The sequence below is a fragment of the Bacillus rossius genome, chromosome 7, assembly GCF_032445375.1.
Source record: "Bacillus rossius redtenbacheri isolate Brsri chromosome 7, Brsri_v3, whole genome shotgun sequence".
Taxonomy (NCBI): domain Eukaryota; kingdom Metazoa; phylum Arthropoda; class Insecta; order Phasmatodea; family Bacillidae; genus Bacillus; species Bacillus rossius.
In genome coordinates, this window is record NC_086335.1 from 52,246,153 (window position 1) to 52,263,440 (window position 17,288).

The 17,288-nt window shown below is 35.5% G+C and overlaps 1 protein-coding gene across 6 annotated transcripts; it reads left to right on the top strand.

The window, feature by feature from the left end:
* The first annotated feature begins 8,166 nt into the window (after positions 1-8,166).
* On the top strand, positions 8,167-15,397 carry LOC134534014 (uncharacterized). Of its 6 annotated transcripts, none has more exons than XR_010075429.1 (3): positions 8,167-8,817; positions 9,315-10,167; positions 10,317-15,397. XR_010075429.1 is itself a non-coding variant. In XM_063371903.1 (2 exons), exons 1-2 carry the CDS (start codon positions 8,766-8,768, stop codon positions 10,571-10,573), a joined length of 309 nt encoding a protein of 102 aa, XP_063227973.1. In that variant the 5' UTR covers positions 8,167-8,765; the 3' UTR covers positions 10,574-15,397. The 6 variants fall into 6 exon arrangements, 1 of the variants encoding a protein (XP_063227973.1); XR_010075428.1 differs by having other exon boundaries at positions 8,167-8,494; XR_010075425.1 differs by having other exon boundaries at positions 8,167-10,167.
* Positions 15,398-17,288: the final 1,891 nt, after the last annotated feature.

Here is a 17,288-nt window from a genome sequence, read left to right on the forward strand (position 1 = left end):
TCTTTCTTTGTTTTTTTTTCCACAGCACTGTCTTACATTCTAGTCACATCACAACCACACCATGAATCATACACATAAAATTATCATTATTAAAAGAATACTTAAATGAAAAAAAAAACATTGAAATTCACATACATGTATAATAACCTCGCCAACCAAGTGAAAAATATAATTAAAAGGCTTTCCTCAATAAAATAATTAAATATCACCATTAAATACCAAAATATTACTAATGATAAAATGCAAGTATAAATATGTGATTTTAAGCTTATATAACCAGCTGATACTTTCTAAATGACCAAGTATAATATAAATTTTTTAAAAAATACTTGTAAAAGCTAGGGAGGGCAGGGTATTACAATGTTACACAGTCTTTATTTTTTTTATATGTAGGGGATGAAAAGTTAAATAATAGGAACAAAATTATTTGCCACTGAGCCTTTAGTTTCTCTCAATGGCATTGGATACAGTAATTATATATACTTTACTGAGTATTTTCGGTTCAAAGAGCAGGGATTTTGTTTGATATTATTGTAATTTGAAGTACAGAAAATTTTTCACTAAGTGAGTTTCAAAATAAAGACAGATTTAAGTCCTTCACAAATTACATTGGGAGTAACGGTGGTTGATTGGTCAGTGAGAAATGTGGGTTATGTCGTTATGGGCTGGTGGGTTATCTCATGGTTCTCCTGTTTCCTCTGCCAATGCATCCCATCCAATGTCACATCCCACATTCCACCCTTATTAATTCCTTTAACGACTTCTGTATCAACCCCACTAAACTATATTTCACTTTTTAATCCAAACAATCAATGTCAGTATTTTTGGTCATGCGTTAGATGCTGCTAGGCACTCTGTGAAATATGCATCTAGTCTTGGAATGGTTGCTTATGGAAGTGGTGGACAATTGATGGTGAATGTCAGGTGCTTTGGGATAATGCAGTGCACTCTCGCAGTGAACTGAACATTTTATTTATGATTGTGTGGTTCAGAATGACAGCATCCTATGGTTTGAATTGTATCCAGCATTTCACAAGTGAGCGCATTGCCAATCATGTTTGATAAATTTAAGTGTAATTTATATTTGCTTTGAGTTTAAAATGTGCCAGCTATGCTGTGCCAAAAACAATATTATTGAGGTGTTAATATATGTTGCAGTTATAGGGTAACAAAGCAGTTTAAAAAAATGTAATTATAATTTATATATTATGTTTCAGTTCTTAAATGAGTGCCTTAATAAATTTTTTGTTAGCAAATTATTTTATTTATTTTCATTTAGAGCTTTAAGCTAAAAAAGTTAAGTATGCATCGAGAAACTTTGTTTCCTTAACTGAACGAAGCTCAGCAATGTGAATAACTGTAACGTGAATGTGATATACATATTTGATTTTTTACCTCATGAATCATGATTGATTGTTTATCAGTTTGTTCAAAGGAAGTGCTTTACAGTTTTCTATTAAAGTACTACCAATATAACACCATCAGGTGCTTCACTGCTTGTTGTGTTGTAGGTGGTTACTTTAGGAACTCCTAGTTGGTGACATTTGTTTTGCAATGTTGGAAGGCTGGGATGTTGGGACGCGCGTGTTGGCGGTCGCGGGGGCTACGAGTGGTGTGCTTGGTCTTGTCGCAGGCAGCAGCAGATACCACTACGTCCTGAGCAGCCGTGGAAAGCCGCAGCTGGTGTGCAACGGCTTCTTGTACCACCTGGACCACCAGCGGGGTGACAACATGTTCTGGAGGTGCCTGGAGTACTACCGCAGGAGCTGCCGCGCCCGTTGCATCATGCACGGACAGAAGCTGGTCCCCAGCAGCGCACAGCACAACCACTCGCCCTTCGAGTGATCGCTCTCACGTGCTGGGAATGTTCTCTTTCTTGTCACAGTCAGATCATGCTGGCTATGACGACAATCTTACTCATGAAAGCATGTAAGCACTGTAAGCATGAGAGAAATTTCCGAATTTTGACGTTTGTTCTCTGGCCAAAGAAATAAAAGAGTTCTGAATTTTTTTTTTTTGTAATTTATTCTTCATAAACACTGTTGCCATAATTCATAGCAATACACAGTTTCAGACAGTACCTCTAGAAAACCCTTCAAAATAAAATTTTGTCGCTGTAACCAAAAGATTACTTTTTGTCAACATTAAAAGCAACATACATAAATTTGGAGACAATCGTCAATGAAAATATTTTATATAGCTACTTTAAAACAGGATACATCCAGAGCAATATGTTCCTTGGGGAGAGGGGCAGTTTCTGCATGGAATAATTCATGATTCATGGTTAATTCATGGTTGCCCTAAGCTGAAAAGCCAACTTAGTTTCCTATCAGTACTTCAAAACCAAAAGAGGTTAAAGCTGTGGCCTGGCTTGAACCAGCAAGACAATAAATATCTCATTACATCTATATAACCAGTTTTCATATTAGTTGCCGAGCACTGCATTTTAACGTAGCAATAGTCTAACTGTACTGAAGGGCAACCAGGCCCCCTTTGCTGCACTGGCAGAAAGGTAAGTGACTCACAAAAAAAAATAATTAACAGCTGCCTCAGTGAATCACAAATTTGGTCTAACATGTAATCATCTGTGATTTTCTGAAGTAAAACTATTGTATAACTATGTAATTGCTCCTGATTGGCTACCAAAATAACCTTCACGGAACATACTTTTTAAGGTAAATGATAAACTGCACCAGGCATGCACACCAGCTCTTTTTTCCCATGTTTTTTTCTACACAGGCTATTACATCAAAAATTCTAGAAACTTAAAAATGGTCTAGAAATGAATATAAGTGTAGTAAAAAAGTTAATATAAGTAAAATAAGATGCATAAAACATGGTCATGCAGAAGTTACCTAGCTACCAAACAAGGAACAATTATAAATTAGAAACAATTAATAGAAAGAAAGAGAAACCTCAAGGTACCTCAACATACACATGGGTGTATTAGAAGAATCTATCATAAAATTATAAAATACATAAACTGTTATTTCTTTATAGATAAGTACAATAACAAGCCAGTGTTTGTCTTCTAAATGACAAAATCAACTATCACTGCTGTTATAGTCTATGAGGGGTAGAGGACCAGTAACATTACACCAATTTTCCTTGGTCCATTAACTTCGTTTACCATTTGTTTGTGTTTTCAGCAGCCTGAAATAAATATTTATTGTCCGTGGAAAAGTTTTTAAACAAAGTAAATTGTGTGGTAGCATTTTAGTTCTTTTATGATTTTCGGAATAAGAGCATTTATCACACCACTGTGCATGTGCGTGAGCACCCGTGATGTCCGACTAGATGACTTTTTCATGAAAACATTTTGGGTCCTTTAGCTTGAAACTTGAGAGATTTTTTTTTTTTTTGGGAATTTTCAATATGTATTTTGCTATGAACCTAGTTTAAATAAATCATAATCAATATTTTTAAAGAATAAAATTATGATCAAGAGATCTGTTGTGTTTTTTTTTTTTTTTTTCAGTGACCAAATGCTACAAGAAAATTCATATTCTATTCATATTAAATTTTTTCTGCGACTTTGTTTGAAGGCTTGACTGGGGCTTAAGATTCCTAGTTTGGATCCTGGACAGATTGGGAATTTTTTCAAGTGGTTAAAATTGTTTTCCCAGGTACAGGACCAGTTGTTTCTGTCATTTCACCTTTACATTACTTACATTGCATAAACTATCATGTAATTATCCTGCTCAATCAACTACAGATGCACAAGAAATTTTTAATATAACTGTTTGTGGTAAAACATTTTGTTATTGAAATTGTATGCATGTGTTTGGCAGGAATTTGAGTATTTTTGTTGAAGGGCTAGGAGGGAGATTGTATAGGGAGAAAAATGATCAAAGTCACTGGTGTAAGTAAAATTTTATTTATTATTATTATTATTATTATTTTAATGGTACATGTAAATTAAAAACAGACGCATGTACAGTTGACCCATAACTTGCATGCTACCACTTTCCCTGACATGTATTCGAAAGAGAGATGCGTGATTAAGAAAGTTAAAACTTAATTTGGCAGTGTACAAGATGACTAGAACTTCTTGGAATGCTTTGCCAAATTTGGCCACCAACTTCTTTTTTTTTTGCGACATGCAAAGCGATGGCTTCTCTTTTGTCTCGTCATTACTATTATTTATAAAGTATTACTGTAAATTTATTGCGGTAGCTCTCTTTCAATTAATTGTTACCAGGTATGTTATTTTATAACAGTGAAATGTCATGCTAGTTTGTTGTGATTATGATGACTAGTATGACATCGAGGAAATATCTGGTGATGGGCTTTGTGATGAAATATAAATTGAAAAGGAGCTAGTGTGATTGGTGTACAGGAATTGTCTTTGAATAGATAGCAATGAAAAAAAGAAACACAATAACCAACAGTCCAATTCTGAGTATGTGCTGTCAGTAGTGCCAGAGCGTGAAAGTGAACGAGAAAGTTGAGAATGACGGTGTTGCCCGGGGATCGGGAGAGCGGAGCTAAAGCTGGAGGTGTCGGACTGTCCCCGCAGGCTTCCTGCAGTTCGTGCTGAGCTGCCGCGGCCACCCGCAGCTCATCTACGGGGGCTACATCTACAACAAGGACCACAGCCGGCGCGAGAAGATGTTCTGGCGCTGCACGTACCAGTCCAAGACGCTGTGCAAGAGTCGCTGCGTGACCGTGGGAGACACGGTGCACCCGCTGGGCGGCGGCCACAACCACCCGCCGCCCGACGAGGCCATCCGCGAGAAGCTGAGCCGCCAGAGGCACACTGCCAGCGTCATTCTGGGCTGCTAGGCTCTCCTCACTGCATCCTCGTCACTCCTCAGTTCCTACATACATCACATTTCTACCACCACTTTGCTCTGATACCATGGAATATGGAGACACATTTAATATTTTAAAATTTCGTAAGGTTTTCATTGTACATTAGAGATTGAGCTTTACGTCTTTTGAGAGCGAGGTCATTAAAAAATGTAAGCAGCACGTCAGTGATATTGGATGTTAAAATTTACACCACCTGTAGCATGGAACTGTGCAGAAGTTATCTGGAATGATCGTTGTTTGTTTACAGGATTTTTAATTTGGAGGTTGAACTGTTTTGTGTGCAAGTGCTTGACAACTTACTTTTAATGTTTTAATGTAGTCTCTTGTCTAACATAAGCTACGGAACTGAAGTTATTTGTTGTTCAGTGGTGTTGTGTGATTTAGTATTTCTTAATATTTGTTACTGGGAAGTAAATATTTGAATAAAATTGTGTTCATTGGCATTTCTGTTTGTGATGTATTGTGTGTTCACCTATGTATTTTTCTTTTTCAGAGCACATTTTGATAGTTCCTTGCATGTACTCTTGTATTCGGCTGATGTTATTTTTTATGATGGTTCATGTCGTTAGCAAACATTACATAGTAAAATGTAAGCTGTAAAAATAATTTTACAGAATTTTTTTTGTTAATTTTTAGTGCACTTCATTTGTTTGCCATCTGAATGTCTTACAGAGTAACAGACCAATCACTTCAAACAATATTCGTACAGTGAAATGCAAAATCCATTGTGGTTACTTCTGTAAGGAAACTTTAGCGCTGTTGTTCACAACATGTAGTAATTTTCTTAGATGAATGGTAAGTGGTGAAAAAAATACATTGTTCTAAATATTTATTTATGTAATGTGTTTTGTATGTTATTAAAATTATATGTATGTTAAGATAAAATATAGCTATTTAATTGGTATGATGTAATTTGTGTTTTTATTTACTTATCATTAATTTTACTGCAGTTGTAGACAGTGGAAACATTACATTACTCGAAAATCTTTTTTGATGTTTAGTCAGAAACAATTTGAGTGCAATCATAACCTTTTGTGATTGTTCGCCTTGTAGACGGCTGCATCAAATTAGTTTCTAAAACTGAATATTCCTGTTACTTTTTTTTGTAGTACATTTTGTTCATTCATTAAAAATAGTTTATTATTAAATAAAAAACAGCAAATTGTTTTTTAGTAAGTACTTATTTCAGCAAAATAATGCAATGTACTAATTTTGACTGGGATACATAATGCATTATTATAAATATATTATTTGTAATAAGCTTGTCTAGTACAGAATACCCTCAGACAATAAAAATAATGGAAAAGGATTTTTGTTTTTAAAAATGTACAAATTTCATCAATGAGTTACCAAACAAGGTATATTACATGTTTTCCTTTCTGTTTTTGGGCCAACTGCAAGCCAAATAAATGACATTTATAAAATGTAATGTATGAAAATATTGTGTTTCTGTGAATTCAGTTTTGTTAAAATTACTGAATTCAAGCGATGATTTTTGCTCCACTTATGTGCTTTTTTTTAATAATTTTTTTAGTGTTATATGGTGTATTAACATGCTTTTTGGTGTTATTTTGTTTTTGAGAAATTCACTATAAAATTTTGTCCCTATGTATCATATTTGATTGGCACTTGTTTCTCATTTACTTTCTGCAAATATTTGACACTTTCCACAACTCCCATTTTTTTTACGTCTTGTACTGATTCTACCTCTGAACTCCATATTATTTCTTATTCATCCCACAAAGTACTCAGTCTGGTAAATTTTCAGGATTTTTTTCTACTATTTCTGTTACCTGTAGTGCAGCAGAAGTCAGATTTACAATGAATGTTGCTTGTTGGTCTGTGCACCACCCAACCAAACAGCATATATAATTTTTTAAAGATCTTACATTGTTCACCTTAGAACAGTCACACGTTGATGTAATTATTTTTTGCTTCTTTGAAGTGTAAGGGTAAGTTGAACATTGCCATTATTACTCATTATAGGGTAACAGAAGTAAGTATAGGTAACGAAGTTAACGGCTATTGCTTGATGGCACGGAATTTGAAAAGAAATTTTTAGGGAAAGGGGGGAGAATGATGAAAGAGAACCACAAATATAGTAGCGAGTAAGACAAGTAAAAACTCTGCAGGTATTTTGTCACCTTGTGTTATGATTATGAACATTCATTTTTTACTTTATTGATTATTATCATAATTCTTGAATGTTTTAAAGGAAAATACTTCCGACCCGGTAATGAGGTTTTCTTTGACGTGTTTGTGACATTTGTGAACTTCCAATGTGTACTTTATTATTTAGTTTTATCGTTCAGGTGAATTACGGAATATTTTGAAGTAATACTTCTTTACAGCTGGTAACACAGATGGCTGTAGTGTTATGTGTGCCGTGCAGTTGTATGTACTGTATGGAGGTTGCTGTTAGCAACAAGCAACGGCAGGAAGAACATAGAACAAGGAGGAAGAATACTGAAGTATGACTATGTGAATGTTTTATATCATCGCTTAGCAAACAATACCGTCAGACTGACATTTTTAATAAATTTAACTTTTTGGTTCCAATGCATTGTAGTGGACGTTTTACATTCGCCAATACAATTCTTACGACGAAAATCATAGACATAGCAGCACTATCGCACAAAAATGATACCGCCTAAATATAGAAAGACTTAATAACTGCAGTAGGCTTCATACTGAGGTAATTCAAGGAGTGTAGTTGGTTACCATTGCTTTTTAGTAAAAAAAATATTCAAAATGTTTTAAAATAGAAATACCATTACATTAAATACACTTTATAAGTACTTGAAATTAAGCAGGTTTTTGACCTTCCTGTAAAGTTAATTAGGTGGTATTGTTAGCTAAGCAACAATATGGTAAATACTTATTTTAAATTACTCTCTCATCCCAGCAAATTGTATCAAGTTATGAATGCAGTTAAATTGTGTGAACGGTTGGATAGGTTAGGTTAACTCAATATAAATTTTGTAAAATGATAGGATTGAGTGTTTAAATACTTAACAGCATTTTTCAGGAGACACAGAACACAAAAATACACTTTTGGGAATTTTTCTTTTCGTGGAAGAGCACATATAAATTTACCAAAAATTATAATATTCAGGCCAAAATTAGACTTAAATGAGTTTTTTAAGTGAAATTTCTTTACAGCCATAGGGTTAAGTTTAGGCAATGCTGTCATAAGAGCATAATGAAAGTGTGGAACTGGGCTCAGGAGTGGGATGCTCAATGGCATGTATTCATAAAACCCCTTTCTACAATGGCACGTAAACGGAGACATCACATGAACAGAAATTGAATTACTGGAACATTTCACTATCACGTCTGCTGCTTCCACAATGCACGGAAATGTAACAAATGGCAACCAGTGAGTTGCATTTGAAGGTTACAAAATATTAATAAATTAATTTAAATAAATATTTTGCTTTGAGTTCATAGCACTGGCAGAATTTACACATATAATGAAAATAAATGACTAAGTAGTAATAGAACACTAGATATTCTTGTACTGAAACAATTTTTAACGTATTTAGACCGTAAACAAACCTGGCTACCACCGCGGCCAAATTACTCTGCTTCTATTAGTAGCATGGAGCAACGTGACGCAAGAGCTCAGCATTGCCTAGCTAATCCTACAGGTCCATCTCCGTATGTGGCGTCCGTTTCCGTATGTGTGCCATTGTAGAAACTCTGTTCTGGGAGATCTGTCTCCGTTTACTTTATCTTTCTCAGTTTCCATGTCATTGTAGAACGAGCCTTATAGCAAACTTGCATATTTGAACACTTGCTTATGCATACTTGCACACTTGTATACTTATGTACATGTACACTCACTTACATGCTTATTCGCATACTTTTACGCATCTTATACATTCTCATACTTCTATCTACTTCTTCTAACATGTGTGATGGCCACTTAACAATGTTTTTGTTTGGTTATGTGGTGCAAGAAGCAATTTTTTTTCTGGCTGACAGTATTTTATCTCATAGGTACCAAAATTTTTCCAAAACTCTCCAATTTCTGTTGTTGTTTTGTGTTCTACCTCCCACTGCTTCTGTAACCAGCAGTACCGCGTGAGGTAGTGCAGCCGTAACACGTGAACTCACATGAAGGACCAGATTTTGGTTTTCCATAATTTCCTGAAAACACTTCAGGCAAATATTGAAACGGTTCCTTACATGGTTGATGTCTTCTCAAATTTCCCTGATGTGTATAGAGTTTTTACCGGATTAATTTTAGATGTAAAAACTAAATAAATAAACACATTGACAATGAATAATAACTACTGTATTTTTATTTGAAAAAAATACTTTCCACGTTGTCCCTGTGTTTTTTAGTTCAGTACCTTTTAAATTTGTTGTTTATTTAAAAAAAAAATATTTTTTTAAAATGCTCTGTTATAGTTTACTTTTTGTTAGTATTAACAATTGGTAAATGCCAGTATATTGTCATTGTTGATGCTCAATGTGTTGATCTTTTCCCATAGAATGCTGTTGTCTCTGTGGAATCTCTGAAGTAAGTGGTGGTTAACCACTGCTGGATAAGCCCTGCAAGTGCCAAAGAAAATTAACCTTAATCAAACTGACTACTCGAGTGCTGGATGATTTTTCTCCAACAACCAGTGGCCACAGCTGAATCCTCGTGGACAATCCTGATCTTGGTTCACCACTGTTTCTAAAAGTAACTCAAATCAGATGCTTGACAAGTTCTTTGGATGTCGTAGTTGCTAATTGTCTCAGTGACGAGAGGCAAATTCATATAAAGAAAAAAATATTTATGTTTGGGAAGATCCATTATTTTTGTCATCCCAGATTCTTGCCACAAGCCCTATAACATCAAAAGCACAAGTCATGGAAGCCCTCATTGGTAAATTAAAGGGAAAGCCATTTGGTCACCTGGTTGATGAGTCTCTGTAATGTGACATCTAACCTTTCTGCAGCCGTTTTTGTCACCCCATTTGGCAGGTGTGTTTTCAACACTTAAATGCTCGGGGAATTTACAATCCTGAGAATAGTTATGGTCATATTCCTGCCTTATCAAAGAGACAGACAATAATGAGTTTACACTTCATTTGAAGATTAGTGAGGTTTTGTAGTTGCAACAACGTAATTGCTGCACTGCGTCAGCTGGTTGAGGATGGAAGTCCAATCATAGGATTGGGACCAGAACTGAAACATATGCGACGTGCCCTGACACTCCGCAAATTAAATGGGCTTCATTATATTTGGTGGCTGAATGCACATACTATTACTGTGTTTAATATAATAGTGGTCTAAGTGAGTAATGTCAACTAAGAGTGCATTATGAAAGGATTGACTTGTTGAACTTGGGAACAGCAGGTAAGATGTGCCATTTATGACACCATAACAAGTATAATTTTAGTTTACCATAAATACAGGAAGTGGTAGTGGCTAGGATGTAGTGGAGGGTGGTGTGCAGGCCAGGCTGGCGAGCGAAGGAGTGAAGGAGCGGGGGTCGGCCTGTGCAGGTGGAGTGATCCAGATCGTGAAGAGCAACCGCGGCAAGAACCAGCTACTGTTCCAAGGCTACCGCTACACCAAGCACCAGCAGTATCCCTCCAGGACTCTGTGGCGCTGCGTGTGCTACTACTCCTCCGGCTGCCTGGCGCTGTGCAACACCGTGGGCTTCGCGTTCCTCAACGCCAAGGGTGCGCACAACCACCACCCCGCCGTGCCGCACGCCACACTGCGGGCCATGGGCGCCCTGGGGGGAGAACCGGGCTGACGGGGGTGGCAGGGAAGGATCTTCCACCTTGCCGTGAATGAATGAACTGGCGCTGAGTGTCACAGTGATGGAGCATTGGCAGTGCGTATGTGAGGGAAACTGAAGACTTCGAGGAAACCCACAGGCCACTGCAACGTCTGCCACATACCCCTCTCGTGCCGAATTTGAGTTTGATCCCGCCAGAATGTGAACGCAGATTGTGTTGGTAAGGGGCCTGTGGATCAGGTGGACATTGCTGTTAGCCATGATGTTTTTTCAGGGTACTCCTGTTTTCTTTTACCAAGGCATTCTTATCACTGCTCCATCCATCTCTAGATCACATTTCATGTTTTATTGAAAGACAGGGGTGGTACAGGAGTGACTTCTGGGAGGGGAACAGGAAGTCTGAATATCCAGTCTACAGTAAAATTGGGGGAATTAGACTTAATATCTAGATATTAATAACTGAGCCTAAGTTATTTATCCATCTTTGATAAGTATTAAATATATTAATTGCCCAAAATTTACTTCAGAAGTGTTTTCATCCGTTGCATCACTTACCCTACTGAAGGGAGCACGCATCCCTATGCCACCCCTCTGGATCCGCCACTATTTAAGACTTTTGACATATACATTTCCCACTTTAAAAGCCTGATCAAAGTTGTGCTGCACATACAAAATGAATTTATTTATTGGAGATCGTGATTGAGTTAAGATTATAATTCAGTAGCAAAATATTTTGTTTTTCAAAAGCAACTTTGTGGTGGAAAATTAGTTTCCATGTAATTTTTAATTTTCGTGTGCAAATTTTTTAATGTATAAATGGTTATTTAAGTGCAAGCCTTACATTGAAAGATACATTAGATGTGCAGAAGGCTGATATCCAAATGGTGTTCCTTGTAGTTATCGTTTTACTTGCATGTTTCAGGACCTTATACATGCATTATTTTAATACAATGTGTGAAGAGCTTTGCTAAGCTATATTTTTTTAACCAAACAAAAAGTAAAGTTGTGAATGTTTCCATGATTGCCAACTGTGCAATAATATTGCAAAACATATTACAGAAAATTTGAATGAATAACAGTTTAAATATATATTTTTTAATGTATACCTGAGAGTTGAGGTACCTATTAACTTCAACAGTGTTACATTAATTTTATATAAATGTTGGAATAGTTTACCTGATAACAGATTGAATATATTTTAATATGTCATTGATTTTTTATTTTATTTTGTGTGTGTACACACGCATACACTCACTCTCACACACTGGAGTATAGCTAAGTGTGGTGTGCAATGCCTAAGCAGTTGGAAATTTTGGATACTTCCTTTGCTGTATTTTTTCACTGTAGTTATTATAAATTAACTTTACATTTTTAGTTATGAACCATTGTAATAAAGCATCAAAACTAGAAAATGAACATCTAAATAAATTCTAATATATATATCTGTGTGTGTGTGTGTGTGTGTGTGTGTGTGTGCGTTTGTGCGTGCGTGTGTGTGTGTCCACATAGGTACATTGTTCAAGCTAACTGATGGTAAAATGTAGTATGAGAAGCTTTGTTTAAAGATATAGATTACTTTGATTTTTGAGCTGTATACATTTGTTGCTAAAATTCCAGTCACCAGAACGCTTGTTATATTATTTTATTCATCGCAGCTAGTTGTTTTTAAAGTGTGCGTACTGGAAGTTTTCCAGGTGCGCCTTATTGTATTCCAGGGAATTATGCATTCATATATAAAAATAAATATAGTTACCATTTAATTAAGGATATATACTGTTCTTTTTAATAACATCTCATTATTGTGTGTTATTTAAATGACTACAGGTTTTGCTCGAACAGTGATTTAGTTCAGTATAATACTGTTTGTAAACAAGCCTATTCCTCAGAAATTTGTATTATGGTGCTCCTACAATTATTTGTATAATTTTAAATATGCCCCAACTTCAAAAAATTTGGGAATCACTGATCTAGGCATTTATTTATTCAACCTCCCATGAAATCTCCTTGTTCTCGTCTCTTGTGCTTATCTCATCATCTAGTTCACCTCATATCTGTTATAATCTGCTTCACACATATCACTTTTGTCTAAATTTCCACCTTGCCATCATAGTCAACTGACTAGAAATCGTCGCACCATTAATCCTATCAATGTTGAATTTCAGTTTATTCATTTTCGTACACGTTGGCCTACCACTACAAAAAATATATAAAGTGCCACACTTGGACTCATAAAATGTTATACAGTATTTTGTTGTGATAATTTTTTTTTTTCCTTTTGAACTGTATAATCAAATCTTAAATTTTGGTTATGTTTTTGTGCCTGTATATTATTTTTGTGGGATACAGAGGCGGGTTGCTAAATATTCCTTCATCGACAGCACCAGTTGAGCCGATTGCGCTTAGATATTTTTCGGTGTTTTGACCTTGACTGCCATGTCATGCCACTGCTCTGACCACATTTTTTATTTTGCGCAGTGTATATCGTTACAGTTGCTTTTCATTTGAGTGTAGTGTTTTTGGTTTTCTAGTGTGTAACATATCACATTTGCATAATAGTACAACTGTAATTGCAGTGTGATACAACAGCTTATTACAACTTGTTTGAAATACAAGTTGTCCATAAAAGAATGTCCCAGTTTCAGTGGTCTATTATAGCTGTTTAATTCAGACTATTTACAACAAATAATACATCAAATTGAATGTAAACTAACCTAGTTCTTCAATCTGTGTCTCAACACTGGCCAATCATTAGGTAGCGGCAGAACATAGACACAATCTTTTATAAAGTCCCAAAGGAAAGAGCTCCCATGGCATTATGTCAGGTGATTTTGGAGGCCAGCGAAAAAGAGCTCTGTCATCTTGACCATTACGGTCAGGGACTTCAATGTTCAACCACTCTCGTAGGGCTGAAATTACAGATTCACTCTTAGCAAATTGCAGAACACAAAATGCTTTACGCTCCGAAGTCACCATTTTGCATAGGTGGCACTGCAAACGAGAAAACAACAAAGCAGTATTCGTGCAAGTGCTTATCTAAAACTCTTTGAGTTACTGTTTAATTGAGACCTTGAAACAACACACTACATTGCGTACAGTTGACACTATTTAAAGTTATAAACGGGGACATTCTTTTATAGGCAAACTGTATATGAACTTTTTTTTTTGTATTTCTGTTAAAACTAAATTGACTTTCGATCATCCAGCATAATCTCTATCCGGCACAGATGTTGTTCCGAATGTACTGGAAAGAAAAAAAAATACTTCTCAAATTAATCATGACACTTTGTAAGATGGTCATTTGTGATGTGATAAAGGGATGATGTTTTTGACAGTAATTTAAGGAACACTATGAGGTAAGCCTTTAGAGTGAGACATTTTCTCCTGCCCAGGCTATGGCATTGGCTCACCACACCTACTGGAAATCACTACTCGACTGCTAAACAATTTGAAATCAAAATTTCAATTTGTAAATTATACTTTTCAATTGATACAGATGTGAATTGTGAGGTTATGGATATAATCTCTCTTTTTTTTTTACTTATGTTTTCATCATAAGTGAAAATCATGTGCTCAGTTTATTGTGCAAATCACAAAATAAAATTGCATAGTTTCAAGGAAAAATGGGGGAAATGAGGGGGTGATGTTTGTTGTTGATACTTAAAGAACTTTACAAGTTACAAATTGGCCTGCTAATATTAATTTTTTTAATTTTTGTAACTGACCCTCACAGATAGTCAGTTGTGGAATGTAAAGGGGTAGTTGTATTCGTTAAGTTGAGGGGCCTTGTAGTTGTACAATGTGACTTCCATGTGTGGTGATGGCTGGATGGTTTGTTGCATCCAACCTCATGCATGATTAATTGAGTCATATACTCCCTTTATGATGATGCTGTTAAAGACTCTGCTTGCTCCCAGGGCGTGATGGCGCCATATGGTTGGAGTACAGCAGATAAGGCAAAGTACTCTGGGTCGTAGGCCTCCAGGATGTTGCTAACTCCACAGTACGAATGAAATTAGCACAAAGGCTGGTCGCTAGAAGATGGGGGGGGGGGGGGGGGGGGGTTAATGGCATTGTCGCGACCAGCAACCTTGAAGCCCCTCGACTGTTCAAAGATCCATTGTCACGGCGATGCACGTAACAGCCCTAGTGGAATTGAGGGGACACGGAAGCTTGGTATGATTAGTGTATGAGCTCTGATTTGGTACCCAATTTATTGAAACTGCTCCTTTTGTTCGAAGGCTACCTGTTCATATTTAAGGAAGGCCTTGGTGGTCAAGTGTTCAGGTAACTCGCCTCCCACTTAGGTGAAACGTTTCAACATTGATGTGCACCGGTGGAGGTTTCCTGTCCGTGTTTCCCGCAGTCTTTCATTTGTTCAGTGTTTCATTAGAGTTTAACTAATGTCCTCGATGTTGAAAAGACGTAAAGCTGAGTGGATTCCATTCCATTTATAATCAAGCAATGAAAAAAAATTACTTTTCCGTAAATGAAAATAGTTGCACACGTAGTATTCCACAGCTCAAAAATGAGTATAATTTCTCCAGTTTACTACACTTTTAAATTACATGTACATAATATTTTTTTTTTTATTAACTTTAAACCTTATTGGTCAAGAATTGTTTTAAAGTTTTTTAACTGCACATGAATTGTAGTATTTATTTCGTTAACTCATACTTGTCAAGATCAGTGAATTCCAACTGCATTCATTCCATTGTAAGAATTTATATTACATCTTATAAATAGGTAGTCTTACAAGTGACTGAAAGGTGTACTGTATTACAAGGCTGTACATATGTAATAAAATATAGAAATTGCAGTAAAAGTGTTTTATGAAACTGACTGAATTTTATGCTTCCAGAAAATGTTTTTTTTTAATCATAAAATTCCCAAAAAGTTATATTTTAGAAGTATTAAAACCTCTATATATTAAACCTTATAACAAAAACCTTTTAATAACAGAGTGTTTGGTGAGTTCTACTCATAACTATGGCTAACATATTACAAACATTTTTCTTATCCTGAAGATAAAAATCTTTAATGATGAAGTTACTGAAATAACTTTTCACATTACTTTTATTCAAAATAACCTTAGTCGTTAAAAATAAAATAAAATGTAATTGAACTACTATTTTACATATTTAATGAAGCTAAATGAATTAAGAATATTCATATTTGAATTTAAAAACAAAATTCACCTAGGCCATGGATACTAGAAGTTAATGACAAAGCAACGACAAGATGGACATGGAAAATACATAATTACCGCTCTTTCATAGTGGGTGTTTGCATGTTTATTAATTTATTAAGTTTTTTGTGTGTCTCATTTAGATATTTTAAGATTCGCTATACATTATGTGATGGTTGACAAAGATTGCATGCCATAAAGGAGTTGGGTCACTTAAAATATGAATGAAAAAGTTGAAAATATTTCTTTAATTTAGAAAAATAAATAACAGAAAATTTCTTGCACTTATTGTATGTCATTTTTATTAAGTTATTTTACTTAAATTTATCACAGTACATATTGTAACCTGTTGCAAATGCACTCAAAATTTATTGTTTGAGTCCAGGAAAAGAGGAACATCTTGTATTGTAAACTTATTAGCTTTGTTTTAATCCACATTTTTATGTAGAACTTTTCTATAACCAACATACAAGGACTTAACTCTTTCATCATTGATCTGTTAGCATCCATTTGTTATGTAAGTTCTTATACATTTTTTGTCTTTCCTGGGGGCCTACATCGGGTGGTAGACTATTTTACTTCAATATTTGTTGATTCAGTTTGTGATCTTTTGATTTTAATCGACGAGCGCTGAACTTAATGCAGGTCACTTGGTGTCCTGGACCACAATGATTTCCGGTTCTGTACTGTCGCACCTTTTCAAACAAGTTTTAATTACATCGTAATTTAAATATTAATGTACAACAGCTGCACTCAATAAAATCAAAACATGCCAGTTAAAATTATGTAGACTGTCTGTTGAGTAGCCTTGTGTTTGATGACGTAGAAATTGAGATGTGAGGGATGCCTAAAGAGCCCAGGTATTAAACATCTTTTGGTGAACCGTAAGTAGAGTTACAGATGCTGGGGCCGGGCTAGATCCTGTGGTTGGACGTTTTGGGAGATTTCGAGTCTCGCACCTGCACAGGTCACGTCACGGCCTGGTCCATATGACCTTTCATTCAGGGCGCCCTAGAGAATCCACTGACAACATTTTAGGTAGTATTCCCGAGAAAACCCTAGACATCAATTTTAAATTACATTCAAATTTTATTTTAATTCCAAGGTACTAAATGTTATTTATGAAATGTAAATGGTCATGTAAATGATCATAATTTGGAACAATCGTGTGACTTTTCCCATTATTGGATAATGTTTAGAAGAAATATATACAAAATATTTGAGATGAAACACAAAATGTAAAAGAGCTATCGAGATAAATTTGCAGGAAAAGCCCTCAAACAATAGCAATGACAAGGAAATGAAATAACCATCATTGCATCATTGCCTTATATAACTTTCTTAAATACTTTTCCTTCCACTCTGACATCAGGAACATGAATATCTTTCCAGAACAAATAATTGTAATCTTACTATGTTTAATGCTCTTGCTGTTGAAGAGACGTTAAGCACAAATACAATAAGTTAATAGGTCTAACTGTTATCTTATTGTGTCACTTATCATTCAGTATCAGCTGAGTTTTAACTGTGTTCTGTACCTAGTAA

Coding starts and splice junctions, on each gene's coding strand:
- LOC134534014 (XM_063371903.1), top strand. CDS start 8,766: ATGTGGTGCAAGAAGCAATTTTTTTTCTGGCTGACAGTATTTTATCTC. Junction 8,818..10,316: donor GACAGTATTTTATCTCATAG/GTACCAAAATTT, acceptor CGGCCTGTGCAG/GTGGAGTGATCCAGATCGTG.